The sequence below is a fragment of the Mustela nigripes genome, chromosome 3 (assembly GCF_022355385.1).
Source record: "Mustela nigripes isolate SB6536 chromosome 3, MUSNIG.SB6536, whole genome shotgun sequence".
Classification (NCBI taxonomy): domain Eukaryota; kingdom Metazoa; phylum Chordata; class Mammalia; order Carnivora; family Mustelidae; genus Mustela; species Mustela nigripes.
Genome location: NC_081559.1, coordinates 56,533,657 through 56,548,332, shown reverse-complemented (window position 1 = coordinate 56,548,332; position 14,676 = coordinate 56,533,657). Strand labels below are relative to the sequence as shown.

The window sequence follows — 14,676 nt, the reverse complement described above, 5'->3', positions numbered from 1 at the left end:
CCGGCACATGGAAAGATCCTTAACATCACTCATCATCAGAAAAATGCAAATCATAACCACAGTGAGATGTCCGCTCACACCTGTTAGAACGGCTATCATTGAAAAGACAAGAAGTAACAAGTGTTGGTGAGGATGTGGAGGAAAGAGAACCCTCTTGCACCGTTGGTGGAAATGTAAATTGATTCAGCCACTATGGAAAGCCATATGGAGGGTCCTCAACAAGTTAAAAATGAGTTTTTGCGTTTCTCACAATTTTCCAGATGCTGCTTCTACTCCTGGCCAACCCACCACACTTGTAGTAACAAGGGCTGATACCCCTTTAGAAGTCCCTGTATATAATCCTGATTTCTCTTTGTTGGTTCCCTCCATTGTGCTCCTCCTAGTCATCTTTCAAAGTTTTATCACCTGCCGTTTGGTCTGCAAAGCACATAAGCTGCTACGGACCCAACATTGCTTTCTATTTTAAAACAGCTCTGAAGTTTTGGGACTTGGATTTGCCAGCAAAGGTCTGCAATCCCTCTCGAAGAGCAGGGTGATCTTATTAAGGGACGATCTGAAGTCTCCTCAGCAACAAATAGGGTAGCGTCTTTGTTCTCTAAGTCTCCATTCTCCAATGCTTCTGTGTGCATTTGTTTGTCTCAGCACAGTCATGCACGGTGGGTCCATTCGTCTTTCCTTATCACTCTGTCACTGCTGCCGAGCACTCTCGTTCAGCTGCGTGCTACAGCTCCTTGGCTGACAAGATAATTACATTCCAGGGCAGACTGGGAGAAAGACAGGTAGTGCTCAAAAGTTCCGAAGCCGACTACCTAGTCATTGCTGGTGCAGACTTCAAGATCAAGCACCTGATCTAATTAGTACACTCCCTTTGCTGCCTGCCTGACTGTGGAATGCTGACGATTGAAAGCCTGAAGGCAAAGCAGATAGCATGCAACCCAGAGAGACAGACATTCGTGCTACCTTGTGCCAGAAACAATTACATATTCTTTTTGGAATCTTGGGTGTCCTAGTAACACAGTCAAGCCTGGGGGTAAACTTTTGCATAATACTGGGAGCCCTGCATTTACCGATAATGAACAAGAGAAACGAGCAGAATAAAATCCCACAAGAATGAAAGACCTCACGGAAAGAAAACCTTCTGATTGCCTTCAGAAGGACTTATTTCAGCAAACCCAGCCCGCCATTAGCTCTGGAAGAAGCATACTGCTCAACAAAGCAAAGCATCACCAGCAAAGAGCTGTTTTCCTTTGACCAGATAAATAGCACAATATGGTCCCCCGGGGACCAAAAAAAAAAAAAAAAAAAAAACAAAAAAAAGGTAAATTGCTTCTATGCTTTTGCTACTTGCTACATTTCTTTCAAGATGTAGCCTTTCCATTTGAAAGTGATTATAGCCACAACCTTTTTCTTCCTTTCTTTTTGCTTCAGGTAAGAAAATGTTCTATATTCTCCAACCCACTATATATCAATACAAAGCATTATTATCGTAACTTTCTAATAAGCCTCACCCTTGATGGCAGTTGGCAGTTGCGCCCGTTCCTGCCATGGCCCGGCAAGGGCCTGCGGGAGCAGAATGAGCACTGGCTTTGGAGTCAAGATGTGTTTCTAATTCTTATTAGCTCTGTGATCCTGCAAGGTACTCCCTTCTCCAACCAAAACTAAGGGTTTAAGGGTTAAACAAGTCAAAAGAATCCTAGCAGACTGCAGGGGGTTGACTTGTATCCCCACAAAAGATATGTTAAAGTACTAACCCCTAGTACCTCAGAGTATGGTGTTATTTGGAAACAGGGCAATGCAGATGTCATTAGTTAAGATGTGATTGTACTTGAGCAGGGTAGATCCTTAATCCAACATGAGTGGTGTGCTTATAAGGAGAGAAGAGGCCCAGAGCTGGAAACCTAGAAAAGAGAACACTATGTGAGGATGGAGGTGAAAACTCAAGGGAATGCATCTCCAAACCCAGGACCATCAAGGACTGTCAGCAACCACCAGAAGCTAGGAAGAGGCGAGCACAGATTTCAAAGGAAGCGTACCCTGTTGACACCTTGATCTCGGACTTCTGGCCTCCAGAACCGTGAGATAACAAATTTCTGTTGAGTTAAGCCACCCACTTAGATATAGCAGCCCTGTGGACCTAATACATTCAGTTAATTTAGACTTATTTGTTAACATCTCTCAGGCTCACCGATGACATCACCAGACCAGAACCATCATTGCCAGGCACTTTCTGTCAGTGGCCTGGCTAAGGAATCTGGTTCTAAAGCAGAGCAGAGAATACCAGAGCAGATGAATCCAGCTCTTTCTAAGCTGGATGTCCATAGGCAAGCGAACTAAGTTCTCTGGGCTTCAATATCTTGGCAGTAAAATAGAGATAATAATGGTACCTGAATGAAAGTGATTGTGGTAAGAATGAAAGAGATGGAACTACCAGGTACCACAAATCTTAGCTCTAGTTCTTCTTTCCCAGATGATGGTGGGCTACAGGTGAGCTCCGGGCACCTTTAGGATAATCCACATTATGGGCTCATTGTACCAGAACAAAGAACTACATGAAACTAAGGACCTAAAGAGCAAGGTTGTCCTGTCCTATTAATTTCTGTTACTTCCCCAAGGCTGTCCCAGAGTGCCCACAATAACAGATGCTCCAGAATCCCTGGGTTTCCTGAGGACGTAGGTGTCCAAAGGCAGGAGGTGCATGGGGAGGCCAGGAGGCTGGTGAGGACCTCTCTATCCCATTGTGAGGCCCTCTGAATTGGTGAATAGAGATCATGAGGACCTGGTCCTGAAACCAGCTCCTGAAGATGGAGATTCAGAAAGAAGCAGGCTGTGCTGTGAGGGCTGAGGGGTTTGCCAGTGTTTAGTTCCCCTGGGTCCAACGCCCAAGTAGAAGAAATCCAGAGAAGAACTGATTATTCCTTATTAGCCAAACACCTGAAAGATCTAAGACCCTTTAAGAATTACCTGTACTTTCTCTAATGTAGGTGACATCTTGATTACCAAAATCACCCTCTTGACAATAAGAATGAATGCCTCTCTATGCACTTGTTTGTCTCAGAGCAATCGTACCTCATTGGTTCAGCTCTGTAGTGGTCAAACCACGGAGTGGGATTGTAGAGCCATAAACCATATTCTTATTCAACACTGGCAGCTCCTGCCAGTTCTCCAAAGTAGTTGTCCCAGTGTAGACGCCCCCTGAAAAGTACTTGAGAGCATCGTCAGTTCTTTTACAGTTTAGACGTTCTAGTTGGTGCACACTGGCATCTCATTCTATTTCTCTAATGATTAATGATGTTGAACATGTTTGCCATACTCCTTTGCCACTTGCATGTCCATCTTTTCCAGATATCTTTTCCTTGTCGACACGCAGGAGTTGTTTAGATATTCTGGTGCCAAATCAGATGTATGTATTATACATATTTTCTCCCACTCAAAGGCCCCTCTTCACTCTCTTAAAGGCATCTTTTCAGAACAGAAATCCCTATTTTAAGTCCTGTTTATCACTCCTTTCCTTTATATAGGTAGTACTTTTGTGTCCTACTTAAGCCATTTAAGGGTGGTAATCACTGGGAAGCAGCACAGGGAGGATTCCAGAGGGCTGACTATGCTCTATTTCTTGATCTTGGTGTGATTACTTGCTTGTTTACTTTTTAAATATTCATTGAATACTATTTGTTTACTTTTAAATATTCATTTTGTATAGTTATTACTTGTAGGCTATGCATGTGTGTTATACTGCCATTAAAGTTTCTGAGAGAGAAAATGGACAAATAGTAGCTACTAATTGAAGATATACAAGGTAATGACTATACATATATATAGTGAGATATTACTGAAAATATTTGTGGACGTACTATATAACATCACAGGTTCTCAATCTCTACAAGCCAAACTTTGACTAAATGTATTTTAGCAAACAAACAATATTTAGTAATATAGTTTAAGACCAGAAATACTAATGTTGATTAATTATATAATATGGAAAGTAAATGGTGCTGAGCATAAAGTTCCTCCATATTAATGAACTTTTGCAGAAAGAGTTAAGCAAGCATAAAGCGTAAAGACAAGTAGCAGATTGGTTCTGCACATTCTTTACTAAAATGGCTACTAGCATATAGATGGGAAGTCAACCTCTCTGCCCTCTGATGAGGGACATGTGTAGCATGCTCTGTATAAAATGGTGGCTCCTGAGTCTCAGGTGGTGAAGAGTCTTTGAGACCAAAGCAGAAATGGCACAACGGTAGGACAGAAGGAGTTCAGGAGGGTAACCATCTAAGACAGAAACCCACTCAAGATGTCCAGCAAGGATATAGTTCCCATATTCCCAGTGCATAAACCTGGAGATGAGTGAGCCCAACAGGAAGTGCAGTCAAAGCAAGAATGCAGGTCACATAAGAATGTCTCTTCTAGCACCAAAAGCAGCCAAGTATCTGCCAAGGTCCTTAGTTTGAGTTTCTTTGAAGAAAAAGCCAACCAGTAGTCTGCCTGTGGGTAGCTGGAGTGGCAGGTATGCAATTGCCCTCAACAAAGCAGGAGTACACACCTGAGAGTTTGTTCTAGCAGCCAGACACCAAGAGGCCCTGACTTTGGAGACATTCCTGAGAGAAGCCCAGAGCGCAGATGTGAATTCAGGCACTTTCCTCTCTATCCTTTGTTGCCTGTCCACTAAATGACCCCCTGTCCTCTTCTTTTTTTTTTTTTTTTAATTAAAAAAAATTTTTTTTAAGATTTTATTTATTTATTTAACAGAAAGAGATCACAAGTGGGGGTGGGGGAAGCAGGCTCCCTGCTGAGCAGAGAGCCTGATGCAGGGCTCAATCCCAGTACCCTGGGATCATGACCCAAGCCAAAGGCAGACACTTAACAACTGAGCCTTCCAGGCACAGAACCCCCACCCCCTGTTCTCTTCTTATCCTTCTTCCTAGACAAGGAGGAAATTTCTAAGGAGCAAATGCAAACTGTTGGACAAATAGGAAATCTTTTTTTGAGATGGGAGCATAGTGAGCAAATAAATAGGGTTTGATGAGGGAAGTTTAGAAAACTAAGGTAATCGGTAAAAGCCAACTTTGCAAACACGAATAAGAAAAGTAACCTTGGGAACTCCTGGGTGGCATGGTAGCAGGAGAGGGAGAAAAATCCATAATTAGGATAATCCATGGGCAGATAAGAGGGAATTCAAGCCCAAGAAATTCAAGCCCAAGAGCTGGCATTTTTAATCACTCATAAAACATCATGTTTTTAGAGTTCACCATTTCTAATACCAAGAGTTATCTTTTACAGTCACGGTGCTGTAATTTATCACATCCAGGCATGCAAAATTATCCTTTTTCTAACACTAAACATGTTTAATCAGGACAATTTATAATAGCACTTTAGGGCTTTAACGAAAGAAAGGCATTTGACACATGATATTTATAGTAATCATAATAGTACAAGACTTAAAGTATAATTTTTTATAGCGTTAGATCAGGAAGCCAAATTGTCCATGTTTTCAGTTAATTATTTGCAATGCTTTTGGGAGGAATCAGCATCCAGAAATTAATTAATAGTTTTCCTCTACACAATTGTCAGAGTCATCACAGGGTACTGCTACTAGCTGCCAACTCCTTTGTACCCTTGCTCTAGTAGCAATCAGCAAAGGCGATTAATGCTAAACTACTTGTCCTAATAGCCAAATGGCAAATGTCATACCACATGCAGGTTCATAATTATGCTCTAGGAAGTAGATGGATTTGGCTGTATTAAATACAAATTAACCCAAAATTTAGAGGCTACTTGAACTAGTGCTTATGGAAAGTCCCCCTTATACCTTGGCCTTGGAGAAACCAGGGCATTTTACAAGGCTAGCAGTTTCGTGCAAAGCTAAGAGCCATGACATTCTTTTTCAGGAAGATCCAAACCTTTCTTCATCAAGCTTTAAAGTTTCCTTTTGCCTTCACTTTTGGGACCAGTCAAATTTACACACATTCCAGCTCCCCTTGAGTGAGATTCAAGTTCCTATTTAAGTATTCACTGTTAACCACAGGTCTCATGCTTCACGGCCCTTTTGACATGTGTTTATTTGAAAAGGCAAGTCAATGAACCGGTGCCTTCGTCATATTTGACAAGTTCTCCCTGACTCAGGGAAACAGAGTGGGGCCCACCTCCTATGGGCAGTGATGTGGGGCACCGGGTTATGAGAGGAATGTTACCTGGATTACTGTCCGTGACCCCTTCAAAAATGAAACGTAGTGTCAGGGCAGAGTGACAACTGATGCTTGTAAGAGTTCATATTTCCATCAGCTTCAAACTTAAACACAATCATAAACACTGAAATAAGTGAAATATTACAAAATCCACCAATTAAAAGCACCACCCATTTTTTCCACGTAAGAGTTGTAAAGACCTTGGAGTTACCCCAGGTACGCACCTCTAGCAAGTGCCTGAGCCCTCCTAGAACATGTTGGTGTTCTAACATCACCCTGGCTTCATTTGTTCCTCTCCTTGCCTCCCCTTGACCTGACCTGTTTCCCTAATATCATGATTATAGCTACTAATTACTATTAATTCTAACTTAGTCTTCTAGTACATCTTCTAAGCTACTTAAATTTTCTTGGGAATAAGACAAGACACCATTATGTTTGAATTAGATGAGGTGCCCTAAATCCTTCACTCAAAACTTATTTCTCTTTCTATGTGACTTTTTTTTTTTTTAGATTTTATTTATTTATTTGACAGACAGAGATCACAAGTAGGCAGAGAAGCAGGCAGAGAGAGAGAGAGAGAGAAGCAGGCTTCCCGCTGAGTAGAGAGCCTGATGCAGGGCTCGATCCCAGGACCCTGGGATCAGACCTGAGTTGAAGGCAGAGGCTTTAACCCACTGAGCCACCCAGGCACCCCTCTATGTGACATTTTAATAAATTCAGTCATCCGTCTTCACAACACACAGCAACTCAGGACACCACAGTTGACAAAAAAAAAAAAAAAAAAAAAAAAAAGAGTGATAATCTCTTCTTGACATAGCACAACAAATCAAGCCTACTTAATATGTGTTGAATGCAACAGTAAATGAATGAATGTGAAAACTGGTAGGTCAGTGATATCTTACAGCTTAACAAGGAGAAGATAGAAACTATTTAAAAACAAAGAAAAGAAGCAAAAGCATAGCAGTTGGGGACCACTCGGTATGAATGTGATCTACCCGTGGACTGTAGAAGTATTTGATGATTATAGAGCTATGGTTAATATTGATAAGTATGACTGTTGCTTCAAGAAAACAGTCCAAGTATGCTTGGGAATCTTTATTTAAGAAAACAGAGATGTGTACCATATCCTTTAAAAACTTTTCATTTGAAAATAAGTTTTAAAACATAAAACTTAAGGGAGGGGTAATTTTCAGCGGTCTGGAAAATTCCCTTCTTTGCAATGCCTCATTCCCTGGTCCTGCTTGATCCCTGGAGTGTTGCTGAACTAACATGAGTTCTCTGCAGGTGGGAGCATGCAGATGGTTTAGAGATAGGTTCTGACTGACTCCATTGTGCTGAGTGGACATCAGTTCCAGTCAACCCCAGCCCCACGGTGACATCCCCAAAAGACTGCTCATTACCACTAGAAAAGAGGGCTAACTGCAAGCCTCCAAATAACTCACTCCTTTTCACCATCAAGCGATTGACAATTAAAGACCCCTGGGTTGAAAGACTCGCAGAGCAACCTGATGGCAGAGAGGGGCCACTGTTGAACTTGGGTTTCCATAACATTACCAAAAAAGAGAAGATAGCTCCTGGTAGCGCGCTCAGAATTTTTTGGACAAAAGATGTTCTGCAAATGGAAGACAGTATATACGTGCTATTATTATTTGAGACTTGACTACAGTTGTGATATAAATCACAGTTCTAGACTAAGGCAACCACGCACACTTGATGTCCCCAATGGCAACTCTGGCAAGTCTGTTTCCCACTTGTGCACAGGAAGGAGCAGCAGGCAGGACCACAGTTTCAGGAGAAACACTGGTTTATTACCAGGATCCTGTTTCCCCCAGCCAGTTAAATAGAGGTGATCGCAACCATCAGGCTGAAACCCACACTTAACATTTCTTGATTATAGGGAGAAGATTGACTTATTCTTTTTTGTTTACAGAATTATGCAAAACTCATTCCTGGAGCCACAGTTGGGCTACTTCAAAAGGACTCCGGAAACATTCTCCAGCTGATCATCTCGGCTTATGAAGTATGATATTTTATAGTTGGCTTTTTTTTTTTTTTTTTTTTTTTTTTGCATTTCTATGGTATTCAAAAACTAAGATGTGTTTTAGGCAGTTAAATGTTCTCGGATTTGTTAGGGGAGGGAGTACTTATCCAAAGAAAATCTCTCTGCATTTATGCAGCCAAAATATCAATTTCGTTCTCCTTATTTGCAGATAGTCTTTCTGAAAGGTGAGGCAGAAAGTAGAAAAATCATAACTTTGATCATAAAGTTGAGGTTAGTTTTGTAATTATAACCAATAGTAAAATTTTAATTTTATTGAAAGGCTCCATGAGCTCTATGATTAAGCTCCCCTCTTCTCTGCTTGGAAAAAAAAATTCAGTTTAAAACAGCAGTGAGTAACAGAACTATGTGGAGAACTAACTCCACAGGCTTCATAAGACTACCTCATGACTCAAAGAGAAAAAAGGCACCAAAGACTTTGTTGATTCTCTACTTTTGAGAACCAAGGAATTTTTCATTTTTGTGGATATATACATAGAGAGAGAGACATATATACATATGTTTATACACAGAGACATAATTTTTTTTTGCCTTGACTTGATAAATTAGTACCAGAGGACAGCATTCCTCCCTTAAAATAAAATACATAACTATAAGGTTGCTATGTTCTCTTGCCTTGTCCCTATTTCATAACTTAATTAATCAATGGTAGATGGCCAGTTACCAATTCTTTTTTAAATTTTGTTTCCTAAGTACCATTTCCCTTTGTTGCTTTAACTTACAAAAAAAAAATACATACACGGGCCCATAGGCACCCGCACAAAGGTGAAAAGGAAGCTCTAAATTAGAACAGGAATGAAAAAAGTAAATTTTTATAAAGCAGTAAAGCTCCAATAGTTATTCTAAACAGCAGTTACATAATAACAAATAAATAAAATTTTAATTTTGGATGTTTTGAAATTATAAATAAATGACCTACATGCACTATATGCCAATACTTAACATATACTGACCCAGGTGTCCTTAACTAAACATTTCAGAATCATCGGGGAAGCTTTTAAAAATAGGTGTAGACAGATTCCATTCACAGAGTCTTAGGAGAAATTTAAGGAAAAGAAGAGCTACACATTTTGAAAAAATACTCCCCATTGATTTTGACAGCACTCCACCAATTTTGAAACTCACCTTACAGGGGAAAAACAAGGTATTTCTTCTCAAACACATTTCCTCAGAGAACAAAATAATAGATGTGTCCATTAAAACGATAGGATGAGGTGGGGTTTTTTGAACTTACAGCCTCAGAAACTTCAGTTTTCTTAACTCACATCAAAAATTAACTACCATGTTAGCTCATACTTGAAATTCTTCCAGACAGGAAAGCTTGTCAACAAAATACGAGAAAAACCATTCTCCCTCTTATGCAGTAATTAAAGTTTTAAGTGTAGAATCAGATAAAATCACACGGCAATCCTCCACTGCATTAGAAGACACTCCATTTTCTTTAACCGAGAACGCTCAGAAGCATTGGCCACTAACATCTTCAAAGGATTTCAGCAAATTAGAAAACCATGAACGCCAAAAACATTTCTTCCTCTTGTTTGACAAGCTCCTTCTATGTCCCTGCTGACTCTGTCTGGGTTTCTGTCTCACTTTGTTTGGTCCCAAATCATCCACATAACTTACGGGTGATAGAATCAATGCATCAAACATTTAAAGTGCATCTCATGTCCTTATTTTACTATCCAAAAATATAAAGAAGTGTCTATTATTCTTCTACTATATAATCTTGCTCTGGAGTTACTTTATAACGTTATGATTCACTGAATGAAGTATGTGATAGCTCTTGGCACTAGTTCGAAATGTTTTTCTGTTCAGTTATTTTTAAATGTATTCTAAAAGGACATTAAAATTACGGGGCCCGGGGCACCTGGGTGGCTCAGGCAGTTAAGTGACCAACTCTTGAGTCTCCGCTCAAGTCATGATCTGGCTCCAAGCTGGGATTCTTTCTCTCCTTCTGTCCCTCCCCCTCTACAGAATTTTTAAAAAATAAAAAATAAAATAAAATATGGGGATCCATCGAGTTGATTTCTTTTAAGTCTATAAAAAGATAGAAAGGGGGTGCCTGGGTGGCTCAGTGGGTTAAGCCGCTGCCTTCGGCTCAGGTCATGATCTCAGGGTCCTGGGATCGAGCCCCGCATCGGGCTCTCTGCTCAGCAGGGAGCCTGTTTTCTCCTCTCTCTCTCTCTGCCTGCCTCTCTGCCTACTTGTGATCTCTCTCTGTCAAATAAATAAATAAAATCTTTAAAAAAAAAAAAAAAAGATAGAAAGGAAAGAGAATAGATTGAGAGAAAATACTTCTGACTAACTTCTGATGGGGCAGAGGTAGACAATGTTTGTTTATAATTAGTGGCTATGAATTTCAGCTCAGTGTTTTACAATGACATATTGACATTAAAACCCTTAAATACCAGATGTGTATTAATTTGACCATCATTCCCTAATTTTCTTCCTTTCTTAACCATGTAATAAAAGATACTAAAATATCAGTGCTCCCCCTGGCAAGCTCTCCTAGTAGCATTTAAGCTCCAGAAGGGAAGTGACTAGGTTTGTTTTGTTTTGTCTGGCTCATAGTAGATGCTCGATAAATGAGTGAATGATTGGATGAAATATACATATAAACATTTATGTCCTTTCTTTGAGAAATTCACATGAAAATATTCCTGGCCAAATCTGCAAGATGATATTCCAATTATATCAGTGTTAAGATTTCCCTTATTTTGGTCAGATTACATCACCCACTCTTCCTAATTTCAAATTCACAGACATGCAGGTCTTATCCCTCACTTCTTTTGCTCCTGACTCTTAGAGCCACCGCCTCTAACGTTACTCCTGCTTTACCTCCTGATGATTTCAGTTTCAGTATACACATATTCCTTCTTGTACCCTGGCTTCTGTTTCTTGAACTCTTCTAAAATGACCTTGTCCCCCTCTTTTGTCATACCTTAAACTTTGTTGTTGCTAAGAGACTTCTCTATAATCTCAGCTTCGTACAATCCAATCCCTGCCCACCACTTCCTACTTTTTCATCTCACTCTCCTAGTAGTGACTAGGAACTAGTAGAAATACTAGTTCCCCTAGTATTTCTTCCAACCCATCAGGATCTTCAATGAGTTGACCCTACTCTCTCTCTCTCTTTTTATTCAAGTGACCCTACCTTCTCTTTTCAGTTCCTCACCCGCTTGATGTCCTCTTGTGCCTGGGCCCCCAGTTTAAATTCAACCATTACGATCATTCTGTAGAAACACCCTCACCTCCCATGCCCTTTACGGCTCCACTGGGGTTGCTTGGCCAGTCCTGGTCCTGGTTAATCCCAACTATCTATTTATCCTGCACAGCTGAACAGGAAGGGAAAAACCTACAATTGTGCTTTAAATTCATGATCATGGACCTCAGGAAGACCCTCGATGCTGCCCAGCAATCAAGCTATATATATTTCTCTAGGAGAGATCCAAGTGCAGATGTCTGGGAAATCAGTTGATATCTTAGTTGGCAATTTAGGAGGATAACCTGGATGCTCCTACACATACTTCACCAGTAGTTTTCTCCTTCTCAATTCATGGTAATCCCATGCTTCATGTTGGTAGGGCCAAAAAGCTTGTACTGATCTTTGACTCTCCTCTTTTTCTTATCATGCATATTTAATCCATCAGAAAATCATGCTGGTTCTGCCTTCAAAATTGCTTATAATTTGATCCTGACACTGCCTCTACTGCCTTCATCCTGATGGGAGCCACCATTTTTACTCACTTGAATGACTGCAAAAGCCTCCTAAATGCTATTTCTCGTTTCCACCTTTGGTTTCCTACATTCTGTTCAAAAAACAAGCAACAACAACAACAAAACACACACAAATCATATGCACACACCAGCCTTTTCCTTTAAAAATATTAAGTAAGGTCATAACACTCTTTTATACATACCCCTAATTGTTTTCTCATTTTATGTAGAATAATTGCCACATTCTTTACAACCACCTACAAGGACCCTACCAGATCTGTTCTCCTCCACCCATTACCTCTGTGACTTCACCTTCTATTACTCCATCAGAGAATTGATACAGTAAAACAACTCTAGACTCCTGGCTATTCTGTTTCCAGAGCAAGTCAGACATACTCTGGCCTTAGGGCCTTTGCACTGACTGTACCCTTTTCCTAAACCACTCTTTCGACAGATATCTGCATGCTGATTCCTCACTTCCTCAAAATGTAACCTTCCTACTGGATTCTCACTGAATCCTACTCTAATTAATTTTTTTAAAATCGCAGACTACACCCCTACACACAGTCTCTTAATCCTCATTTTCCCACCCTAATGTTTTACATAGCATTTATCACCTCTTGGCATGCTACATAATTTTCTTATGTATTATATTGTTTCCTCTCTGACTTTTCACACTGGCATATAAACTACAAAAGATCAGCTATCTTTGTGGGTTTTGCTTCCCAAGCACCTGGGCCAGTGTTTGGCACATCATCAAAGTCAATGAATATTTTCTGGATAAATAAACTTATAATGTAACTAGTTGAAACAGATTTAAAGAGTAAATTTTAGGGCACCTGGGTGGCTTCGTTGGTTGAGCAACTACCTTCGGCTCAGGTCACGACCCCGGACTTCCAGGATCAAGTCCCGCATTGGGCTCCCAGCTCCTTGGGGAGTCTGTTTCTCCCTCTGACCTTCTCCTCTCTCATGCTCTCTCTCACTCATTCTCTCTCAAATAAATAAATAAAATCTTAAAAAAAAAAAAAAGTAAATTTTAATGCTAAATTTGCAGAATTTGAAATCTTAAGACATGAAAGAAATCATCTTTATGACTGAGAAATGACACTTCAATCGCTGATCAAGACCATATTTTAAAAAATCAGCCTTATGTCCACCTACTGAAGGAGTGATGATATGGGGCAAATGTAAAAGCAGAGAAGAAGAATGACTTAGAATTTAGTCAGCAACTTAGAATTTGGAGGAAAATAGGGTCATCTTACTAAGCTGTTGGCAAAATTATAGTTAAGGAAAATCTGAAGCTGAATATGCTTTTAAAATTCAAGGAGGATAGGGACTCAAATCTTAGATGTACTGAAGTATTACTCAACTTATAGTGTCTTACGATTTATTTTTATTGTTTTATTGCTTTCATTTCTCATCATTTTTTCCTCCAAATACAGACTTTTATTTTATAAAAGAAAGAGGAACAGACAAAGTCTACGTAATAACACTAGATTTCCCCATAACAAATAAATCTTTCTTCCGTTTTCCCTGACAATCTTCCCCCATGAAAGCCTTGCCCTTATCTCTCCCCTGTCATAACCTAGATATTTCATATCTAGTCCTTCTCTCTTCAATCTATGTCATCCCATTTACGAAGCACCCCAGGTGCCTGATCCCTGTGCCTCAGGCTACGGTGGATACAACACCCCATCTTTCTTGACTCCAGTCTACTTAACTCCTCACCTGGAAGTCTGACAGACCGAAAGTCTGTCCTGCACACACCTCCCTGACAACTTCCTTGCAGCTGTATTTTCAGCGGATTGGACCCCTACTTTAAAGCTATAGGGAATGATTCCCACAGGTCTAAAGTCATCTCTGCAAACTTCAAGACTCTTTGTTGTATGGTGTCTCCCAGCACAGCAGGAGTCTGGGCTGGATCTAAGCCCCAATTTTCCCCATTATATATCCTCGGGGACTGGGCTTTCTCTCTCCTGGTCCCTTCCCCCAAGACACCATTGTCATCCTGTCCACAGATCCACATCCAACATAGCCATTAAGGACTTCTAATACTTTAGCCTTCACTGACCACTCTTTTCTGAACTATCCCAAACTTGCGTCTGTATGACACAATTTTTTAAACCTAATGGTACATTCATTGACCTGTAAGTTGACTGCTCTACTTGGTGCCATCTTATTTGTTTTTTTTCTCATCAAAATGATAATCATCTTGAGGGCAGAAATCCTATCTTAAACTCATTCTCCAGACCCAAGTCTACATTAAATGTACAATGGGTACATAATAAATTCCAATATTGATTTTGAGGAACAGTTTCTCCCACATTTAATATCTCTAAAATTGGGATGTTTTATGATTAATGGTGTCTTACAAATGCGGGGTAGAAGTCACAATGTAGTATTCATTGCCTGCAAATATATGAAATTGGCCCTAACTCTCTATGTTGTTGTCACCTCAATTTGTTAAGTACACTATTGGTGCTATAGGTGTTGAGCATAATTGCCATTTTTAAATATTTTCAAAAAGATTGCACTATGATTTGATATTGAAATGAAAAGTTGTTGTATATGCAGCAATGTACCAAAACAGAGCAGCGGGTATAAATTCGATATCAGTGAAGCAAATATTCATTGTCAAAGGAATGACTTTAATTCGGCATTCTTGGCAAAGCAGAACCAGCTGCTTTATGGGACCTAAGAAATGATGATACTTACAAG

General features: G+C 40.0%; 1 protein-coding gene across 4 annotated transcripts in view; it reads left to right on the top strand.

Moving 5' to 3' along the window:
- Positions 1-14,676, top strand: part of ITGB6 (integrin subunit beta 6) — a 126,304-nt gene that overhangs the window by 83,986 nt on the left and 27,642 nt on the right. For all 4 annotated transcript variants that reach the window (XM_059394054.1, XM_059394052.1, XM_059394055.1 and 1 more), the window contains one exon: positions 8,113-8,202. In XM_059394054.1, the coding sequence (XP_059250037.1) occupies positions 8,113-8,202 (90 nt within the window). The remainder of the gene's footprint in view (positions 1-8,112; positions 8,203-14,676) is intronic.